Below are 23108 nucleotides of genomic sequence, written 5' to 3'. Positions count from 1 at the left end.
CTTAGACGGTCAGACGGCATTGCAGCCTGGTCAGAGATTCAGCAGTCAGCTGGAGAGGACTGCGGGCCTGCCTGCAGATTGGCCTTTGGCTGGCAGGCCCGAACCCGGGGATTCCCAGGGATGGGGGCAACCAACCAATGGGCTTTGCTTGGGTCTGCCCCCGGGGAATAAATTTAGATAAGCCCGGCAAAGGCCCATCTAGCCCAGCATTCTGTTCACACAGTGGCCTATAGGAAGCCCTCACCCAGCACATGCTGCAATTGCACTCTCCTATTCATGACCCCCAGCAATTGGTACTGAGAGGCATGTTGCCGCTGATACAGTATATAACAATTATGACTATATCATATAGACCTTGATAGCCTTATTCTCCATCAGATTATCCAATCCCTTTTCAAAACTGTCCAAGTTGGCTTCCATAGCTACATTTTGTAGTAATGAATTACATAGTTTAACTGTGTTGCATGAAGAGCTTTGTTTTGTCAGTCCTGAATCTCCTATTCAGATTGATTTGATGACCTTGGACTCTAGTATACTATGAGAAGGGGAGAAAAATATTCCCCTATCCATTTTTCTTCACAACATGCATCACTTTAGATACCTCTATAATGACCCCCCTTATCTTTTTTCCCTAATTAAAATACCCTAAATATTATACCCTTTCCACAAAGAGTTGCTCCAGTCCATTCAGAAATTTCCTTTTCCTTTTCTGCATCATTTCCAGTTCTACAATACTGCTTTTTGCATTGCAGTAAGCAGAGCTGTACACAATATTCAAAGTGTTGTTGCACCATAGATTTATATAAAGGCATGCAATTGGCAGTTTCATTTTTCATCCTTTTTTCTAATCCTCATCACAGAGTTTGCCTTTTCACAGCAACTGTAGGTTAGATGGTACTCTGCTTCTAATACCATGCTCAAGACAGATACTATTTCCCAATTGTCTAAATCAGAGATAGGCAACCTGGACCCAAACCTTATCTGAACACCTCCTGAAGCTATTCATTTCTTACATCCCACCATTCTTTCTTTTTTCCTGGGTTTAAATCCCTTCCCCTTAATAATTAGTTTCAGAACAACTAGAAGGAGTATATTTTATTTGATGAAGAATAAAATCCTTTTCCTGTTTATATTGCTTGAGAAAAAGATGTCCCACATCCAGCTGTCAGAGAACAAATTGGCAGGCTTCTGCTTTGTGTGTGTATAGCATACTAAAGGAAGAAAGGGTTTATTTTCACTGGTTTTACAAAACAATCAGTTCTGCTGAATTTTAAAAAACTTAAATATAAGAACATCCTGCTAGAGCAGGTGAAAGACCCCCCCCCAACATATTCTTACAGTGACCAACCAGATGCCTATGGGAAGCATGCAAGCCAGGACACCCAAGCACAAGAGCACCCTCCTCTTGTGTGCTTTCCAACAACAAGTATTCAGAAGTATACAGTCTCTGACCGTGGAGACAGATCATATCCATCATGGCTAATAGCTGCTGATAATTTTACCTTACATTAATTTGTCTAAATCTCTTTTAAACCCATCCAAGTTGGTGGTCATCACTGCCTCGGGGGGCGGACGGCGGACGAGTTCCATAGTTTATATGTTACATGAATAAGGTTCTGAATACTCCAGCATTCAGCTTCACTGGAACAGCTTCTAAGTGTTATAAGTTCTAGTGTTATCAAAAAGGGAGAAAAACCACTACTAGGTATACAGTTACATTCTATGTATATATACATGTTTATGCATGCATGCATTTTTTCATAATATTTATATACCACCCAATTTAGCATTCTTTGGGCAGTGAAAATATAATGGGTGGTAGTCAACTAGTTTTTATACTACTGGAAGGAGATTTCACCCATCTCCTCCTCCCATGTATGGCTTGCACCATTCCTATATCTCCAAAGGGATAGTGAAACCCACTGAAGAGATTTTGGAGGAACAGGAGAACTGTCAATTGCACAAGGATAAATCCTTGCACTGATGGAACATTCATCTTAGTGCTGTATTGACTACAACCCATTATAGTGAATGATTTAATAGTTTGCTTTCCCCTGCTAATGTTCTAATATTAAAACATTATCTCCTTAATAAAATGAAATAGTGAATGAAATATTTTAATCCACAGGCTTTTCCTCTAATATAGAGTGCATCTCATCTCATTCACTTCTGGGTTTCTTTGCAGGGAAGCTACTACTGGGCTCCTTTCAGGAGAAAAGGAGGGTTATAAATTTGATAAATAAATAATAAATGATAGTGCTACTGTACTAATATTAACATAGTGCTGCTTCATTTGACAGTATTGTGCTAAATGTTTATGGAAGAGGCAATGCATTACTGCACTAATTGATGGATTTAAATGTACATTGTTTTACTTTATTTGCAAAGCAAAGACTAGAAACAATGGGACAAAGTAAAAATAATAGTTATTTCAAGTAACAAAATGCCCAGTGTAGCGTCAACTATGAACTGCAACTGTTGAATTCTCTCATTCCTTGTAATGCAGGATTGGGATTAAGCTAAAATGTTGGTGTTTAGGCCATGGCTGCAAAGCTGAATGCTGTATGTCTTACTCAATAGCTAGCTTGTGAATTGTTGGGACAAGTAAAGAGAGGGTGATGCTGGGTCTCTCTCTCCCCCCCCCCACCATTTACCTCTCCTAAGGATCCACAAACTAGTACAGTGGTACCTCCGGTTGCGGATGGGATCCGTTCCAGAACTCCGGTCAGATCCCGAGGTTTCTGCAACCAGAGCGACTGCTTCTGCACATGCATGCAGCATGGTAGAGCGCTTCTGCGCATGCACGTGTGGCGAAACCCGGAAAAATACTTCCAGGTTCGTTGCATATGTATCCTGAAGGATACGTAACCCGAGGTGAACATAAGTAGAGGTACCACTGTACTCAATATTTTGATGCATCACACACACACAGCTTTGCAATCATGGCCTAAGAGTCTAGCCACACTACTGGAGGAAGCAGCAACAAAGCTAATCTGGTGATGAATCAAAAATCTCAACACCCTGGCTCAGATAGCATCAGGGCTTTTTTCCCCAGCCGGAACTCACCAGAACTCAGTTCCAGCACCTCTCAGGTGGGCACCATTGCCTTTCAAAGAGAATGAAGAAGGTGCTTGTGGTGTGTTCTGGCACCTCTTTTTCTAGAAAAATAGCACTAGATAGCATATTGATGCATAACAAAGGAGTAAAAAAAGCCACCCTTGTAACTTTTGCCTCATGCAGTCGTGAAAGAAAATTTGTAAGATTTATACAAGGTGTCTATTGTGTTCATTTTTTTCTGGAGTAGCTCCCCTAAGAACTCTGCATGGAATTACCTCTGTTGCCATCCTGGAAACAATTATGCCCCTTCCTGCCCCTTTTCACAGATACTAGTTTTGGGGAAACAGACAGACCTGCTCTTAGAGAAGGGAGAAATTGTGGAGGAGAGGGTCAATTCGAGTGGAGCCTGCTTGGCAGCTTTTTATCTAAGCAACAAAAAGGAGTAGGGGGTCAGCTCTCCTACAATTTTATAATCTTATTTCTATGTGGACTTTTGTGTTACTTTATTGTTTATGATCATTATTTGCTTTCAGTTAGATTATCCCCAGACACTGCTAAACTCCATATCCCTAAAGGAATAATAAAAAAAGGGAAAAAAGAATACTATTACCCTGGAGATGAAGTTATTATTGAGTGCTATGCTGGCTATTTTTTGGAAGGATCATCTAAGATTAAATACATTGGTGGAAAAAAATGGTTGCCTAATATTCCACGTTGTTATCTGAGTAAGTATTAATCCTTGTGAAAATGTAACATGCCAAATACTTTTCCATTGATATGAGACTGCTTTCTTTTAAATATATTCTTTCATAGTGGTACAGAATCTAGACATTTTATCTCACAGTAGTGCATCAAAATTTAAAGGATTAGCTGGCCCTCTATGTAGTCACTTCAGAGTCTCCTCTACTACTTGATATAATGATCTAGGAAGAAGGTTGTTTATTCTGAGAGGCTGGAAAATCCATTTCTTTCACCATTCCCTCATAGGTGAACCTACCCCATCACGTCCCTGCCCTACTAGCTTTTTTACTTTTTTGTAATATTGTTTTTATTGAAAAGCAAACAAACACAAACAAAACGAGTCATTGGTTTTAATCCTTATGGCCAGTTACATACAAGTATATTTTCATCATATAAACATGTATTGAAGAATATGGCCAATGAACCTCTCCAGAAGGAGCTGTGAGTTACCGTAGGTTTGAGCACTTCTGTTTGGGAGCTAATAAAAGAAATAAACTGAAACCAAACTGTCTCAAGCATGTCATTTGTAGTTTCCCTTCTAGCTAGCTAACACTTTTGTATGATCTTGTCCTTTAGTGCCAGATGCCACACTCTGTCACACCATTTACAAAATGAACAGCCTTCTGTGTCCTTCTACACATGCACAGTAGTCAGAAGATTACAAACAAGTGACTTAGATAACAGATATTTGTTTCGCCTTTGAAAAAGAGAAAGCAAAGCTATGCCTGTGAGATAGCTCATTTGGTAGAACATACTGTAAGACTCTTACTCTCAGGATTGCGGGTTTGAGCCCCACATTGGACAAAAAGAGTCCTGCATTGCAGAGGGTTGGACTAGATGACCCTTGTGGCCCCTTCCAAGTCTAAGACCACTTTCATTTCAACCTTCTAGTGTAGCAGTTCAGATATGGTCATGAACACAGATCACCAAAAACTTGTACCTTTGAGCACTCACACCAAAGTTGAATTAAGGTCTCCAATATTTGGTAACCTCTCCAATATACAGGTGGAATGGAGTTGTCAATGTAATGTAGGCATACTGGAGTCCAGTGCCATCTATGAATAAGTTTCAGTGTTGATTTTTTAATTTTAGTGGAAATAGTTTTAAAAGGAGGTGTGTGCCCATTCACCCTCTGTGATACTCACATTGAGATCTGATTCCTAGAGTGATTTATCTACCAAGTTTAAACTGAAAAATCAAGTATTTTATATGTATCTGTTGCTATCCCCTTCACATTTCTAGAACCAATTTCACATAGCTTCTTAAAACAGACTAAGGTATTTTGGTGCATCATGAATTTAAAACCATTGTTTTATTACATTTATTTCCTACCTTTCATCTAAACAGCTCGAGGATGAGTATAGCTGTGTTTTCATGATATGTGAGAATTATTAAGTACTTATTTTAAAAATGAGACTTGCAGCTTTAGTATTGTAAAAGCAAATTCTAACCCTAGCTAAAGGGGGGGGGGGAGAGAGAAAAAAAGATTTGGAATTAATGAGTGAAATAAAGTCAATGATTATTCTTTTAAACCTGTATGATTTCTTGATTAGTAGGACTTCCGGGTTGGCGCCTCTGGCAATGGCGGAATTCCTCTGATCGGGAGGAATTTGCTTTGTGGGAATCCGGGTCTGGCCGCTACGGCGAAGGCGGAGACCCATTAAAAATCACAGGCAGGTGAAGCCTGTGAACGTGGGATTCGGTGGGCACCTTTTGCGCCTCCCCTACTCGCAGGGAAACCCGGTTTCGGGGATCCGGAGCGACGTGGGGTGAGCGGTGCGGTGCTTCGAATCGACTGCTTCTTCCATGGAGTGAAGCCGCATAGCTGTTGCCGGAGAGCGCTGACTTTTTCCTGTGGACAATTTGACTTTAAAGCAACTACCCGTGAGTAGAGCGAAGTAGGAGAATTGGATTTTTTTATATATAGGATATTTATTAAGATTTTTTAAAGTATTACAATAAAAATGAAAAAAACAAAACAAAAATACAAAATAAAAATAGTTAAAAACACACAGATTTTCCATTGCTAATTTTCCTTTAGCTTATTTCCCGGACCTCCTCATACCTCCCTTTTTTGTATTCCACTTCAAATTGTTGGTTCAGCAAATCCTTACCATTAGATTTTTACCTGTTTATAACCCTTTTTTCATATTCTCTTAAAGCATTACAGCTGGAAACCCCTTAATTTCTATCCAACATCATTCTAACATTCATTAATTTTACAATATTTCTGTAGATAGTCTTTAAATTTCTTCCAATCTTCTTCCACCGACTCTTTTCCCTGGTCTCGGATTCTGCCAGTCATTTCTGCCAATCCCATATAGTCCATCACCTTCGTCTGCCATTCTTCCAAAGTGGGTAGATATTGTGTCTTCCAATACTTTGCAATAAGTATTCTTGCTGCTGTTGTGGCGTACATAAAAAAAGTTCTGTCCTTCTTTGACACCAATTGGCCGACAATGCCCAGAAGGAAGGCCTCTGGTTTCTTCAGAAAGGTGTATTTAAATACCTTTTTCATTTCATTATAGATCATTTCCCAGAAAGCCTTAATCCTTGGGCACGTCCACCAAAGGTGAAAGAATGTACCTTCAGTTTCTTTACATTTCCAACATTTATTATCGGGCAAATGATAGATTTTTGCAAGCTTGACTGGGGTCATGTACCACCTGTATATCATTTTCATAATATTCTCTCTTAAGGCATTACATGCCGTAAATTTCATACCTGTGGTCCACAACTGTTCCCAGTCAGCAAACATAATGTTATGTCCAACATCTTGTGCCCATTTAATCATAGCAGATTTCACCGTTTCATCCTGAGTGTTCCATTTCAACAGCAAGTTATACATCTTTGACAAAATCTTAGTTTTGGGTTCTAACAGTTCTGTTTCTAATTTTGATTTTTCCACCTGGAAGCCAATTTTCTTGTCCAAATTATATGCCTCCATTATCTGATAGTAATGAAGCCAATCTCGCACTTTGTTTTTTAGTTTCTCAAAACTCTGCAGTTTCAGTCTATCTCCCTCTTGTTCCAAAATTTCCCAATATTTCAGCCATTTGGCCTCCATATTGAGCTTTTTCTGGGCTTTTGCTTCCATTGGTGACAGCCACCTTGGGGTTTTATTTTCCAATAAATCCTTATATCTTATCCAAACATTGAACAATGCTTTCCTGACAATATGGTTTTTAAATGCTTTATGTGCTTTAACCTTGTCATACCACAAATATGCATGCCACCCAAAAACATTGTTAAAACCTTCTAAATCCAAAATGTCTGTGTTCTCAAGAAGCAGCCAGTCTTTCAGCCAGCAGAATGCTGCTGATTCATAGTAAAGTTTAAAGTCTGGCAGGGCAAATCCACCCCTTTCCTTTGCATCAGTTAATATCTTAAATTTTATTCTGGGTTTCTTGCCCTGCCAGACAAATCTAGTAATATCTTTCTGCCACTTCTTGAAACAGTCCATCTTGTCCACAATTTGCAGTGTTTGAAACAAAAACAACATTCTAGGCAATACATTCATCTTTATAGCTGCAATTCGACCCAACAAGGAAAGCTTCAAATTTGACCAAATTTCTAAGTCGTTTTTCACTTCCGTCCAACATTTTTCATAATTATCTTTAAATAAGTTCCCATTTTTAGCTGTCATGTTAATCCCCAGGTATTTCACTTTCTTAACCACAGTCAGACCTGTCTCATTCTGAAACCTCTCTCTTTCAATCAGTGTTAAATTTTTCTCTAAAACCTTAGTTTTTAACTTGTTCAGTTTAAATCCTGCCACTTGACCAAATTCTTGAATTAGTTCTAAAACCCTTTTAGTACTAGATTCTGGCTCCTGTAACGTCAATACTAAGTCATTTGCAAATGCTCTCAGTTTGTACTGTTTGGCTCCGACCTGTATACCTTTAACCAACCGGTCCCTTCTAATCATATTCAGCAGAACCTCCAGGACCGATATAAAAAGCAATGGGGAAATTGGGCACCCCTGTCGTGTCCCTTTTTCTATCTTAAATTCTTCCGTCACCACATTATTTACAATTAATTTAGCCTTTTGTTCAGAGTATATTGCACCTATACCATTTTCAAAACCTTGGCCTACCCCCATCCCCTGTAGGTTCTTTTTCATAAAACTCCAAGAGATGTTGTCAAAAGCTTTCTCCGCATCCACAAATATCAGAACTGCTTTGGTGTTTATATTCACTTCTAATTTTTCCAGGATATCATTTATGTTCTTCAAATTATCAGACAGATGTCTTCCCGGGAGAAAGCCCGCTTGAACTTTATGAATCTCTTCCATCAATACTTTTTTCAATCTCTTGGCCAAAATGTCAGCAAAAATTTTGTAATCCACGTTAAGTAACAATATAGGGCAGTAGTTCTTAAGCTGAGTCTTTTCAGTCTCTGTTTTCCGTATAAGTGTAATATACGCCTCTTTCCACGACTTTGGTGCCCTTTTCCCTTCCAGAATTTCATTGCAGACTTCCTTCAAAGGTTGTAATAACCACTTTTTCAAAGATCTATAATATCTAGAAGTCAGCCCATCCGGTCCTGGAGATTTCCCCAATTGCATATTTTGAATGGCACCTTCTACTTCCTGTTCACACATTTTATAGTTCAACATTAATTTACTTTCTTGGGAAATTTTTTGTAATCCATTTGTCTTCAAAAATCGGTCTATGTCCATTTCTTTCTGTGGCCCTTGTGAATATAATTGTTTAAAATACCTCTGGAAACAATTTCTAATCTCAATTGGGTTATATATGTTCTTTCGTTCCACTTCTAAATTTGTAATAGTATTTAATTTTTGTCTTTTTTTCATTTGCCAAGCCAGCAATTTCCCACATTTATTAGCTGATTCAAATGTTTTTTGTCTCATTTGTTTAATTTTCCATTCTATTTCCTGATTCATCATTTCCATATATTGTACTTGATATAATTTTATTTCTCTCAAGATCTCCTGCGACTTTGGTTTTGCTCTCAATTTCTTCTCACTTTCTTTTATTTTCTCCAAAATTTTATCTTTCTTCTCATTTTGACTTCTCTTCTTTATTGCATTCTGTTGTATCAAAAACCCTCTCATAACAGCTTTGCTTGTGTCCCAGATTACTCTTTTTTCTACATTAGTGTTCATATTTATTTCAAAATAATCTCTCAAAGTTTTTTGGGCCTTTTTATACACTTCTTCATCTCTAAATAAGGTGTCATTCATCCTCCATCTGAAGGAGCCAGTTGATATTTGCTTCATCTCCATCCTTACAGCGTTATGGTCGGAGCAAGTTTTTGGGCAGATTTCCACTTTCATTATCTTTGGTGCCATTCCTCTAGTTACCCATATTTGGTCAATTCTAGTCCATGTCATCTTGGCTTCAGAAAACAAGGTTCCCTCTCTTCCCAAGGGGTTCTTTATTCTCCAAATGTCCACTAAGTCCATATTGTCTGTCATCTCAAAAAAGGTTTTTGGTAGTCTACCTGTCTTTGTGCCTTGTCCATGTTTGTAGATACTACTCCATTCATGTCCCCCATCAGAATCAGATTGTAATCCAAATAGTCCAATAAGGTCTCAAGCAACTTTTAAAAAAATTCAGATTTCTCCTCATTCGGTGCATAAATCCCTACAATCAGAAATTTCTCTCCTTGAACTTGAATTTCAACTGTCAAGAATCTTCCTTGTTCATCTTTGAAAATTAATTTTGGTAATAATCTCTCCTTTGCATATATCACAACTCCTCTTTTTTTAACTTTGTCAGATGAGATAAACTCCTGTCCCAATCTCTTATTAATAAGTAATTTCCTGTGTAATCTTGTTACATGTGTTTCTTGTAGACAAATCAAGTCCAATTATTCCTTTTTTAGTAAGTGAAAAACACTTTTTCTCTTCCGAGGAGAGTTAAGACCGTTGCAATTCCAACTTAAAAGTTGCAGAGCCATGATGGGGTTACTTCGCTTTGCCTCCGACTGCACCAAGTGTCTGTTCTTGTTCTGTCAATGGTGTCTCTTTCTCTGGTCCGTGCAGTCCAAAAGATAGGTTTGCTATGTCTAGTATTCCTTTTTCCAGTGCTCTTGGCTCTTCCGGATTCCGCTTCTTTCTGTAGATCTTCTTCGTGGTCTTTCAGAAACCTGTCTTTGTCGTTAACTGATCTTATTTTTATCTTTCTTCCTTTATATTTAAAGGATAGGCCTTGGGGAAATTCCCACCTAAAGAGAATTCTATTTCTTCTTAACAGGGCAACTAGGTCTCCATAGTTAAACCTTAAGTCCAAAAGATGTTTTGGAATGTCCTTAAATATCTCCATACTTGAGTCGTCAATTTCCAAATTCCTTTGATAGTGCAGGTTCAAAATTTTGTCTCTCTCCTCTTTTGTTCGAAGAGTAATCAAGCAGTCCCTCACCTTGTTCCTCCTTTGTCCTCTTCCAAGTCTAAATGCATTCACTATCTTAAATTCTTCCTTCCCCAAGTCCTGTTGCCAAAAATCTGTAAATCCCTGTGTAAGAAGGTCAACCAGATTATCTTTCTCACGTTCTGGTACAGCCCTGATTCTTAAATTTCTTTGTTTCTCTTTCAGTTCAATCATAGACAATATCAAACCGTGGTCCTCCAATTGCTTGTATACTGGTGGTATCTTCTCTTGAGTAGCAGTTGCAATATCTTTTGCTTCTTCAGCTATCTTTCGGGTCGAAGCAGATTCCTGTAATAATTTTTCAATAGACTGTGTATTGGTATTCACCTTCTGTCCCAAGTTATTAATGCTTGTAGTATTCAAATCAATTTTAACTGATGCTTCAGCTACTTGTTTATTTGTCTCAGCTACCTGCTTAGCTAAATTTTCCTAGGATTCATTAATTTTTCCAAGTGCATGTGCCAAAACGTCTTCGGATGACATAACTTTTGGTTTGACCTGTGGAGGAGCAGCCCCTGATGTTCCAGATGCTCTAGATGTTGAAGCCCTTCGCTGCTGCACAGTGTCAGCCCGATAGTGTCTGCCGCCAGACCTAGTAGTTTTTTCCTGCGCCAGCTCTAACTTTCCTCTCCCATCTGCCATAACACTCTCATGAGAATCCAAGGTCAATCCCACGGTTGAAAGTTGTTTTGAAAAGGAATTTTCCTATAACCCAGTTGTTATTGTAGCAACGTCAATCCTCCTCTAGGGGGACACAGTAACAGCCGAAGCTTGCAACTTTTTAGAAACAAAGATAGTCCTTATGAGTCCCCCAATTCACTTAAAAACAACAGTTTCAGTGCACTTAGACAGTTACGTTAAAACCAGGAGAAGTCCAGAAACACTGTATCTCTTTTGCAGAGCTAAGTCAAAAGTCCTCTGCTTACCGGTAGGCTTTCCACTGAGCGGCCTTCTTTGTCTAGGGGCAGTCTGTTCCCAGGTTTTAGGCAGTGGATTTTAGCTTCCTTTCCCCCCCTTTTTTGCAGGTAAATACAACTCAAATCTTCCCCCTCCTCTCCTGCAATCTGGAGGGGAGACCGCTTTCCTGATGTTAGGATTTAAGTCTTTTTCCAAACGTCTTTTCAAGTTTCCGCTTTACAGTCTCTTTGCTTTGATCTGTTTACAAGAAGGGAAGGCAGACTTCCTGTTTATACCTTCCCGCTTCGGTGTCAAATTAACTTGTTCTTAGTCCTTTTAAATCCAATTTAATTCTACTCACGGGTAGTTGCTTTCAAAGTCCAATTGTCCCAGGAAAAAGTCAGCGCTCTCCGATAACGGCTGTGAGGCTTCACTCCGCGAAAGAGGCAGTCGACTCTCAGCACCGCGCCGCTCACCCCGTCCCGCTCCGGAGCCCTTAAAAGGGGTCCCTTTGCGAATTGGGGGGGCGCAAATGGTGCCCGCCGAGTCCCCACGTTCACAGGCTTCCCCCGCCTGTGATTTTTAAAGGGCCCCCGCTTTGCCGCAGCGGTAAGACCCGATCCCGCGGAGCTGGTCCCTCCGAGACTCAGAGGGAATCCGCCATTAATCGATGGCGCTGACCCAGAAGTCCCAGGAGAATTGGATTTTTAAACGTCTTAATTTGGCATCGAAATGGGAAGGTTAAATACAGGAAGTCCGCCTTCCCCTTTCTTAAATAGACTGAAGCAATGAGGCTGCAAGCTGAAGTCTTGGAAAGACTATTGTAAAGGACTAAATTTCCATCGGTAAAAAATATTTAACCCCCCTTGGAAGCAGGAGAAGAGGGGGGAAAGTTTTGGACTGAGTATGCCTGCAAGAGAGAGTGAAGAGAGTTAAAATACCACCGCTCCGATCCTGGAAACAGGCTGCTAGCAGGACTGACGTGTTTTGGAATGTTCATTGACAGTGATTAGAACGTTCACTGACAGCTAGCTAAATAAGAGAAATACATTGTTTCCACTGTCTCCGTCTGCGCTTAAAAAAGAGTAAAAGTAACTGAAAACTGAAACTAACTTTATTGTTTAAACTGTGTTTAAAAGGGGACATTACAGATTAATACAAATAGAAACTGTTTCCCCCTAGAGGAAGCTTTGGAAACTGTTACAAGAGCTGGGCTAGGGGAATTTCCAGCTGTAAGATAAAAACTGTGTGACTGTGGGACTGACCTTGAATCCTTTAAGTGTTATGGCAGATGGAAAGGAAAAAATAGATCAGTCAATTTCTGAAAAAACACTAAGGTCTGGGAAGACTTGGCAGCAATTTAGGAGAGCTTCAACATCAGGAACCCCCTGCCTCTTCTGCGGCTGCACCAGCATATTCCAAATCAAGAGGAATGTTAACAGAAGAGGCCTTAGCGGTTGCATTAAGTAAGATAAATGATTCATTGGAACAGCTTAACAAGAAAGTGGATGTGGCAACTACTAAAATCGATCTAAATACAGAAAGTATAAATAATCTGGGACAAAAGGTGAATACCAACACAGAAACCATTCAGAAATTGATACAGGAATCTACTTTGATACGGCAGACCGCGGAGGAAGCTAGGGAAAAAGTTGTTGCTGTGGAATGTAAAGTAACACAACTGGAGAGAGAGAGAGAGAGTCCCAGCCCTACAGAGGCAACTTGATAACCATAAGCTGACGCTTTCTATGATTAAACTTAAAGAAAAACAGACCAATCTGAGGATCAGAGCTTTACCTGAACTGGAGAAGGAAAGTTTGATAGACTTTCTCACGCAGGAATTTGCTAACTTTTAGGACTGGACTTGGGTCGAGAAGAGTTTAGAATTGTGAGGGCCTTCAGACTTCGAAGAGGAGGGAAAAAAGAGAAGAATAGAATAAGAGACTGTTTGATCACCCTTTGAACCAAAGAAGAGAGAGACAGAATTTTGGGTTGGCATTACCAGAAGACTTTAGAAGTACAATAGTCAAGAGTGGAAATTTTTTAAGACGTCCCGAAATATCTTTTGGATCTTAGGCCTAACTACGGAGATTTGGTTGCCCTGCTGAGAAGGAATAAAATCATCTTTAGGTGGGAGTTTCCCCAAGGTCTATCCTTCAGTTTTAAAGGAAGGAAAATAAAAATAAGATCAGTAGAAGATAAAGCAAAGTTTTTGTATAATTACGAAGATCTGCAGAAGGAACTTGGAAAAGAGCCAAGAGCATCGGATAGAAGATCACCAGATAGAGGACTAGAGCAAAGAGCATCGGATAGAAGATCACCAAATAGAGGAATAGCGGATATATCAGTATTATCTTTTGGATTGGATCCCCCAGGTTGATGGACTATATGGAACTGGCGGAAATGACTGGCAGAATCCGAGACCAGGGAGAAGAGTCGGTGAAAGAAGACTGGAAAGAGTTTAAAGATTATTTATAGAAATACTGTAAAATCAATGAATGTTAGAAAAATGTTGGAATGAAGTTATATGGCTTTAGTAGAAATGTTATAAGGAACTAAGTACAAATAGATTACTAATGTATTAAAGGGAAAAAATAAGGTTAGAATATGTTAAGATAAATTATAGGACAGAAAACAGAGGAAGAAGAAAAGGAATTGCTGAAACAGTTAACTGAAGTGGAATACAAAAAGGGAGGTGTGAGGAGGTTGTTGAAACAAGTGAATGAAAGATAAGATATTGAAATTATTCGATGTGTTTTAAATTGTTTTTGTTTTGTTTTGTTAGTTTAATGTCTTAGTGTAAGTGTTATGTAGTGTCTTTGCTTTTGTATTGTATTGTATTCTTTTAACTTTTTTTCTTTTGTAGTGTTTAAACTGTTAATAAATATTATTTAAAAAAAAGATTTCTTGATTAGTATAGGAAAAAGTTTAAAATGGCCAAGTTATATATGAGAGTACATGCAGTAAGCAAAACATATAAACCAGTTGTGATATGAAATCCACCTTGAGCTGCAGTACTTTCTTATGAGACTGCCAGTCTGAATAAGTAGACTTTCGAGAAATAGTCTTACAATGTTCTTTTCTGAGAAGTTTGCTTATTAGAACCATTTCCCCTTCTTTTCTAGGTATTTTCCTGAGATTACTTATAGCTGGTATGTACCATATTTTTTGTGCTATAAGACGCACCAGACCATAAGGCGCACCTAATTTTTGGAGGAGGAAAACAAGAAAAAAAATATTCTGAATCCCAGAAGCCAGAACAGCAAGAGGGATCGCCGCGCGAAGCCTCTTCAGGGTAGCAGGATGAAGGCTCCCCCTGCGCACTGCTAAGGCTGCGCACTGCTAAGGCAGAAGCCAGGACAGCAAGCGGGGCTCCGTTCCTCCTCCTGCTTCACTGTTGAGGTGCTTCGCTGAAGGGGCGCTGTGCAGCTCTCCCTCTCTATTCAGCGCCATTCGCTCCATAAGACGCACTCACATTTCCCCTTACTTTTTAGGAGGAAAAAAGTGTGTCTTATGGAGCAAAAAATACGGTAATTTATTGAAAATGAATGGGAGAAACAGGAAGATATATTAAACATATTTAAATACCAGTGTTTTGTACAATTTCAGGTGCTTTTTACCAATAGCAAAAAATACTGGGGTCAGAGATAAGCATTTTGAAGTTTCACTTTTTGGAGAGATTTAAGTCCATGCTTAATTCTCCTTATTAAATTAAGTCCCCTGGTTTTCAAAAGGGAAAATTAAGCATGGATTAAAAATCAGCTCATGCCCCTAGAAGTTTCTCCCATATTTTCTTTGCTAGACAGGATTTACGTTTTGTTGAATTGACTCTGAACATTGTGCACACCATTGGTGCTTTGTAAATCTTCCACATTTTATCAGTTTAGCACTGGTGCTCAGATATTTGCTCATCAATTGATGAATCTCATTCTTGGATCCAAAATCTATATGTACATTGTAACACACACACACACACAAACATACGGTATTTACTGGTAATAATTTAAAATGATTTCTGGTACTAAATAGCAGTGTAGGCTAATTAGTACCAGAAATTTACCTTTACTCCATCATCATAGTTGGTGTTTTTTTGTCTTGGAGTAACATGATCACCTAATGACAAATCATTGCATTTTATTGTTAACATTCAAGAGGTGTTATTATGCTTTGAGTAACATTTGAAGGACATTTTCAAAACTGTTTTTGAATTATGCATGAGTTTTCTTGGCCTCTTGTGAGCTTTTTTTAATAGGATAGTATGGTGTATTTTTCTTGTGTGTGTTTTTTCTTTTTCTTTTAGGGTGCCTATTACCTATATTGATTGTTGGAACCAAAATGGTTTATCAGAATTTTTACTTAACAAGGTAAAACATCTCTTATTACTAAACTCCTCTTTTATTTTCTGTTTTCTGTTTCTAAATTTTTATTGAATTTTCCATTATACATCTCAAAACAAAAATTTTCATACTATTTTATCTCCAATGACTTCCCTCCTGCTTCCATGGTTCATTTTGCTTGTCTATCATTCCTGCACATTTTACTTTAACCATTTTAATCAGTTCTCCACTCTTACATCACTCAAATATTCATTACACTGTTGAATTTATCTTAATGTTACCAGTGTTTTCAGCTGAATAAAATTACTTCCATATATTCAATAAATATTTTCCACTCTTCTTTGAATACATGTTCTTGCTCTCTTATTCTATGTGATAAACCTGCTAGTTCTGTGTATTCTAACATCTTAAGTTGCCAATCCTCCTTGCCTGGGACCTCGGTCGCTTTCCATTTTGGGGCTAACAAAACTTAAACCGCCATTGTTGCATACATTAATAATTTTTTCTGGCACCTAGGAATTTCTGTCTGAACTATTCCAAACAGGAAGGACTCCAATCTTTTGGGGAAAGTTATTTTAAACATTTTTTCAACTCACCGTAGATCATCTCCCAATATTATTTTACCTTTTTACATGTCCACCACATATGAAAAAATGTTCCTTCCATTTCTTTACATTTCCAGCACATATCTGATTCTGCTCTATACATCTTCACCAAGCTGTTCGGAGTTACAGTGAGGGGGGAAAAGTATTTTATCCCCTGCTAAATTTTCCCATTTGCCCTCTGACAAAGAAATGACCAGTCCATAATTTTAATGGTAGGTTTATTGTGCCTGTGAGAGACAGAATAACAACATGAAAACCCCCAGAAACCCAGAAGACAAAAGTCAGAGATTGATGTGCAGTATAATGAGTGAAATAAGTATTTGATCCCTTTGCAAAAGATGACTTGGTGGCAAAACCCTTGTTGGCAATTACAGAGGTCAGACGTTTCTGGTAGGTGGCCACCAGGTTTGCACACATCTCAGGAGGTATTTTGTCCCACTCCTCTTTGCAGATCCTCTCCAAGTCAGTAAGATTTCAAGGCTGATGTGTAGCTACTTGAACCTTCAGCTCCCTCCACAGATTTTTGATGGGATTAAGATCTGGAGACAGGTTAGGCCACTCCAGGACCTTAATGTGCTTCTTCTTGAGCCACTCCTTTGGCTATTGTGATTAACTGTGCAATCCTGTACATGTCTACTCAGAAGTAAATCCCATTGAGTCCAATGTGACCTGCTCTTAGATAAATGGGCAGGGGGTTACAGTGAAAAGAAGGCCTTATGCATCCACAAAGCACTTCCATGAGGGAGAAGGAAGCCCATTTTCTGTAATTACTTTCCAAAGATAAATGCAGCATCTTTTAAAATTACAGTAAATATAGTATTCTGTCTGCAATGATATTGTGATTTTTATATTACGGTGTGGTGGGTTGGGTTGGTTTTGGTTCCAATCCATTCCCACCAATTTATATAGAATTATATAGGTTTTGCACCTTGTTTGGTACCTTGCTGCAGTTTTGGTCGCCTCACAACAGTGATATACTTCTATACAGATGACCCCCCTGAGACATGGAACAAGTATATAGGTGGAGCTCTCCATTGACCCTAGAGAGGTGGAGAGGCCTAGATTGGTTAGCTGAAAGAGTGGGTTGACCATACTTCCATTCTCTGACAGGGCAAGAACAGAGAGCAGAGAGATGCAGCAGAGCACAACAGCTACCAAAGAACTTAGTTTGCAGCCAAAGAGTAAAGTAGCAGTGGCCAGTCCTAACCTACTCAGCAATGACCTTTCAAGTGAAACATCCAAGAGGATAGCAGTACAAGGAAAATTGGACCATCCCCGCAGCTTCAGAAGCAAATCAGTGTACTAGGTAGACTCAGCTTATTTCTGCCCTTTCTTTTCCTTCCCTTTCTTTTACCTATCACCCTTTACTTATGTGTTAAATGAGAGAGGCAGTATTCTGTTTAGGGTGGTCAGCAAAGGCCACCGCATCATCAGTATTAGTAGGCTTCCATAGTGCTGCATCCCATAATAACTGTGTATGGCTCCCTCATCTCTATGAACTCAGCAACTGGAAGATATGTGCTCCTACATATATATTTTTAATGAGAAAAAGCAATAAAGGGACATACGATGCAGCAGCACATTCAAAATGATACCCAATTTAGGGCCATATTTATCTTAAAAATCAAATAATAATTGTATCTGTGATCTGATCTACTTACCATCTTTTAACATGTGTCTGAATTTAAATTGTGTTAAAGCCAAAATTCTTTTTGCTAATCTTTAGCTAATGCTGCATTTCCACACTCACATTCAGTAAATAAACGTGCAAAGAAATACAGGTACCTCGCCGGTTACATTCCTGAGTACCACATGTATATATGAAATGACGTATAGTGGGGAACACCATATAAAAAGCCTGCAAACACCCTTTAGACTCCACCACAATCGCTCCTTCCTAACCTCCTTTCTCAAACTCCAGCTCTCTACAGGCCTCAAAGGTTGGTGCAAAGGCACCTGGGATTGCTAGACATCTCCCCACTCTTTCTTGCACCATTTCCCCCACTTTTCCCACTCTTTTCTGGCTGTTTCTGCCCTTTTTGTGGTTTAAATCTTTTTATTTAATTATTTCCTGGCATTGCATGTATACGTGGTTGGGCATGAGTGAAATGTGCATAAATGGGGTGATGCTTGTGTGGTATGACAGTTCACACAGTAAACTGCAATGTCCCGCAAACTTGTGCCTATAATACACACAGTTACAGGAAAGTGCCTATTTCAGATTCCACTTTTCAACATTTTAGTAATGAATGTGAAAATTCTATAAACACAACTATAAGTTAAAGAGTAGATATTTGCTTCAAGTAGAAGAATATGGGCCAGACTAAAAGCTATATGCAGGTGCTTATTAGCACAGTCCCAACGGCTACTTCAGAAGGGAATTATTGAGAAGCAAGAAAAGTGCTCCTTTGCTCACCACTGTTCTGATTTAAAATGGCCCCCAAAGTATGCGCTGGGGCCAGAGATACATTGCAGGGAAGCAGAAGGCTTAAGCAGTCCTCTCTGAAAAGCTGAAATGGGTTGCTAACATGGTGCCCTTCAGATTGTTGGACTACAACCACTGTCATTTATGACCAGGGATGGCCTATCCCATTTCACCACATGGGACAAAAACAGAATGTGCTTTTCTGTGCCCCCTGCCACACCCTCCCCACTTCTGCTGCACACTGTAATGCTCTCACCCCAGTCATGCTGAACTCATTCCACAAGGCTTTGTCGCTTTTCTTCTCCAGGGGTGAGGAAGAAAAGTGAAGCGACACACCAGAATGCCCTCCTCTCTCACCAAACTCAGCAAAAGTGGGAGCAAGTCTGCAAGGGCTTGATGCTTGTCTTCTCTGTCCCAGGGACTGGGGAGAGAAGCTGCAATGCAGCATGCTGGAGTGCTCCCGACAAGGGCTCTTTCAGTGTTGGGACACCACCTCTTGTGCTTCTTCCACCTGACACAGCCACTTCACCCTGCCTCATGGGCAGGCCAGCTCTGTTTATAACTACTGCCTGTGCTGCCTGGGACTTATGGAAGCTCTAGTCCAACAACATCAGGAGGGCACTGTGTTGGATTCTCCTGATCTAAAACAATAAGATTTCACTGTAAATTATGTTTCAGTTCTCCTATAAATTACTATGAATGACATCATATGTGCTTACTGTATTCATATTTTGAAGCTGAAGTTGCTCCAAAGAACTCACTTCGCCATCTTGGCCTCGCAACAGCCCTGGGAGATAGCTGAAAAATAGATGCTTGCCCAAATCTGCCAAATGATCTTCATTGGTAATAATAATAATAATAAATTTTATTTATATCCCGCCCTCCCCAGCCGAAGCTGGGCTCAGGGCGGCTAACAACAATCAAAATAATCCAACATTCTAAAAACATTCATTATAAAATTAATTAAAATCAAATTGATGGCAACCATTAAGCAAAATTCTGTGCAGATTGCCAGAGGAGGGGGCCAGGCTGTGCCGTGACCAAAGGCCTGGTGGAACAGCTCTGTCTTGCAGGCCCTGCGGAAAAATGTCAGGTCCCACAGGGCCCTAGTCTCTTGTGACAGAGCGTTCCACCAGGCCTTTGGTCACCAGATTGGAGCCACGGCTGAGAAAGCCCTGGCTCTAGTTGAGGCCAGCCTAACCTCTCTGTGGCCTGGGATCTTCAGGATGTTTTTATTTGCAGACCGCAAATTTCTCTGTGGGACATACCAGGAGAAGCGGTCCCGTAGGTATGTGGGTCCTAGGCTGTATAGGGCTTTAAAGGTTAAAACCAGCACCTTAAACCTGATCCTGTACTCCACCGGGAGCCAGTGCAGCTGGTATAGTACCGGATGAATATGATCTCGCAGCGAAGACCCCATAAGGAGTCTTGCCGCGGCATTCTGCACCCGCTGGAGTTTCTGGGTCAGTCTCAAGGGCAGCCCCACGTAGAGCGAGTTACAATAATCCAGTCTGGACGTGACCGTCACGTGGATCACAGTGGCTAGGTCAGGGCGAGAGAGATAAGGAGCCAACTGCTTAGCTTGGCGGAGATGAAAAAAATGCCGCCTTTGTTATAGCTGTAATCTGCGCCTCCATAGAGAGGGAGGTATCGAAGATTACACCCAAACTCTTAACGGACGGTGCTGGCATTAATTGCACCCCCGCAAGAGATGGGAGTTGCCCCCTCAATCCCATATCGCTCCATCCCAGCCAGAGGACCTCTGTCTTCGAAGGATTTAACTTCAACCGGCTCCCACGTAACCATCCAGCCACAGCTTCCAGACATCTGGTCAGTGTGTCTGGGGCCAAGTCAGGATGGCCGTCCATCAACAGATAGAGTTGGGTGTCATCGGCATACTGATGGCAACCCAGCCCAAAACTCCGGACAAGCTGGGCGAGGGGGCGCATAAAGATGTTAAATAGCATCGGGGAGAGAATCGCACCCTGAGGTACTCATAGAATCGTAGAATCATAGAGTTGGAAGAGACCACAAGGGCCATCGAGTCCAACCCCCTGCCAAGCAGGAAACACCATCAGAGCACCATCTGAGTACTCCTGACATATGGTTGTAAAGCCTCTGCTTAAAGACCTCCAAAGAAGGAGACACACTCCACACACCAAGGAGTGGTGCAATGACAATTCCCCCCCAAGCGCCACCCTCTGTCCCCGACCAGAAAGAAACGAGCGCAGCCATTGAAGGACTGTGCCCTGGATCCCCACGTCGGCAAGGCGGTGGTCCAGGAGTTCGTGATCGACCATGTCGAAGGCTGCTGACAGGTCTAGAAGAATCAGCAGCCCCGACCCGCCTCGATCCAGCTGCCTGCGGAGATCATCTGTTAGGGCGACCAGAGCCGTCTCGGTCCCATGACCAGCGCGGAAGCCGGACTGGAATGGATCAAGAGCCCATGTTTCATCCAGAAACCTACCAAGCTGTTCAGCAACCGCTCTCTCAATCACCTTACCCAGGAATGGAAGATTCGAAACCGGGCAGTAATTGGATAGATCTAAGGAATCTAATTATGTTTTCTTTAAGAGTGGACGCACCACTGCCTCCTTCAGTTCCCCTGGGAATATCCCGGTGCCAAGGGACAAATTGATGATATCACCCAGGGGGGCCCGCACCTCGCCTGGACATGCTCTAATCAGCCAAGGCGGGCACGGGTCAAGAGGACAGGTGGTGGGCTTTCCAGCTTGGAGGAGTCTGTCCACATTGGCTGGGGATATCCGGTCAAAGTGGTCCAATACTGGACCCGAGGACAGTCGAGGGGCCTCCAGTTCCTTTATTGTATCCAAATTGGCAGGGAGGTCATGGAGCAACAGGACCTTCTCTGCAAAAAAGCTCGCAAATGCCTCACAGCTGTGTGTCAAATTGTTATTTAAATTTGGCTGTCCTTCAAGGGACTTTAAAGACCTAATTATATTAAATAATTGCGCCGGGCGAGAGTTAGCGGAGGCAATGGAGGCCGAGAAGTAGGACTTCTTAGTGGCCTTCACTGCCATCTCGTAGGTTTTCATAAAAACCCTATAAGATGTTCTTGAGGCTCCGTCACGGGCACCCCGCCATACTCGCTCTAGCCGTCTGAGGTCCTGCTTCATTATCCGAAGCTCCTCGGTAAACCAGGGAGCCCGGTTTCTGCGGGGTCGCAGAGGGTGCCTAGGTGCGATCTCATCGATGGCTGCTAGGAGCTGGATATTCCAGCTCTCAACAAGCTGAGTCAGTGAGTGGCCAGGGGGAGCAAGGTTCCGCAAGGCCTGACAGAATCTATCAGGGTCCATCAGCCTCTGCGGGCGAGCCCAAATTGGCTCGCCACCTAAGCAGGGTGGGGGTGGAAAATCAATCCTGGCTTTCAGAGCGTAGTGATCAGACCATGGCACCTTCATCGAAGGAGACATGATCACATCTATACCGGCGCCAAACATCAAATCCAGCGTGTGGCCTGCTTGATGTGTGGGCCCCGAAACAAACTGGAAGAGCCCTAGTGTCGCCATGGAAGACACCAGGTCCAGAGCCTGTGAGGAGGGAATGGCATCAGCATGCATGTTGAAGTCCCCCAATACCAATAGGTTAGGGAACTCCAAGGCCCAGCCGGCCACCGCCTCCAGCAGGCCTGACAGGGTGGCTGCTGGTGCACTAGGTGGCCGGTACACCAGCCAGACAGCCAAGCTCACCTCGGAGCCCCACACTAGGCCAACACATTCAATGCTGGGAATCGATGGCGATGGTAGAGCCCTGAAAGAACAATCTTCTCGGATTAATAATGCCACCCCTCCCCCCGGCCCACAGTCCGCAACTGGTGGAGGACGGAGAAACCCGGGGGCGCCATCTCTCGTAAGGTAACAGTTTCCCCTTCGCGCACCCAGGTCTCCGTCACACAAGCCAGGTCAACCCACTGCGAGGTGAAGAAGTCTCGCAGGGTGGCGGTTTTGTTGCCTATAGACCTGGCATTGCACAACACCAGTGACGGAGGTGAGTAATCCTTGCTCACCCTACCTTCGTCCCTTGGGATGGGGCGCAGATTGGAAGGGGTACGAGCATATCCGTATCTCGATCCCCTTCGCCTATGACATCTGCCCCCACCGCCATACCTCCCTCGCCCCACTACGGTAGCAATCCCAAGCCTCAAACCAACCTACATTTACAAAATAGAAAAACAAATCAAACCAAAAACAATTGTACCAACAAAACAAATCCCCACCCCACTCACTATCCAACCCCAAACCAACATAAAACGGAACAAAGTAGAAATACATGTATACAGACCACCGTTCACGGTGGTACAACAAAGTAAAAAGTAAAAACCCCTTTAAAACACTTTAAAATATATAAAAACATTTTTAACATTAGCTGCAACAACACCAGTGTCCTTAAAACTATAGCGGTGGCGAGTGTGGGCCCCGCCCCCTGGGCCAGGTGGAATCAGCCTGAGGAGGGAGCGGTCTTCCCCAACTCACAGTGCAGCAGCAGCAGTGGTGTCCCAGTGCCTCAATGAGGCCTCTTAAGCTGTGGCGGTGGCGAGTCAGTCTGGGCCCCGCCCCCTGGGCCAGGTGGAATCAGCCTGAGGAGGGAGCGGCCTTCCCTAACTCACAGTACAGCAGCAGCAGTGGTAAGC

The 23108-nt window shown here is 41.6% G+C and overlaps 1 protein-coding gene across 10 annotated transcripts in view; it reads left to right on the top strand.

Moving 5' to 3' along the window:
- The window catches only part of LOC309372617 (membrane cofactor protein-like), a 41937-nt gene that overhangs the window by 17513 nt on the left and 1316 nt on the right, over positions 1-23108 (top strand). For 4 of the 10 annotated variants that reach the window (XM_081916360.1, XM_081916365.1, XM_081916359.1 and 1 more), the window contains 5 exons: positions 3595-3782; positions 14216-14242; positions 15391-15454; positions 17143-17338; positions 18765-19300. In XM_081916360.1, coding sequence (XP_081772486.1) covers positions 3595-3782; positions 14216-14242; positions 15391-15454; positions 17143-17338 — 475 coding nt within the window. In that variant the 3' untranslated portion in view covers positions 18765-19300. Of the gene's footprint in view, positions 1-3590; positions 3783-14215; positions 14243-15390; positions 15455-17142; positions 17339-18764; positions 19301-23108 lie in introns of all 10 variants that reach the window. The other 6 variants (XM_081916367.1, XM_081916362.1, XM_081916361.1 and 3 more) reach the window with 5 other exon arrangements.

This window comes from Podarcis melisellensis (assembly GCF_964234715.1).
Source record: "Podarcis melisellensis genome assembly, chromosome: 6".
Lineage (NCBI taxonomy): Eukaryota > Metazoa > Chordata > Lepidosauria > Squamata > Lacertidae > Podarcis > Podarcis melisellensis.
This window is presented reverse-complemented; position numbering and strand designations above follow the sequence as displayed.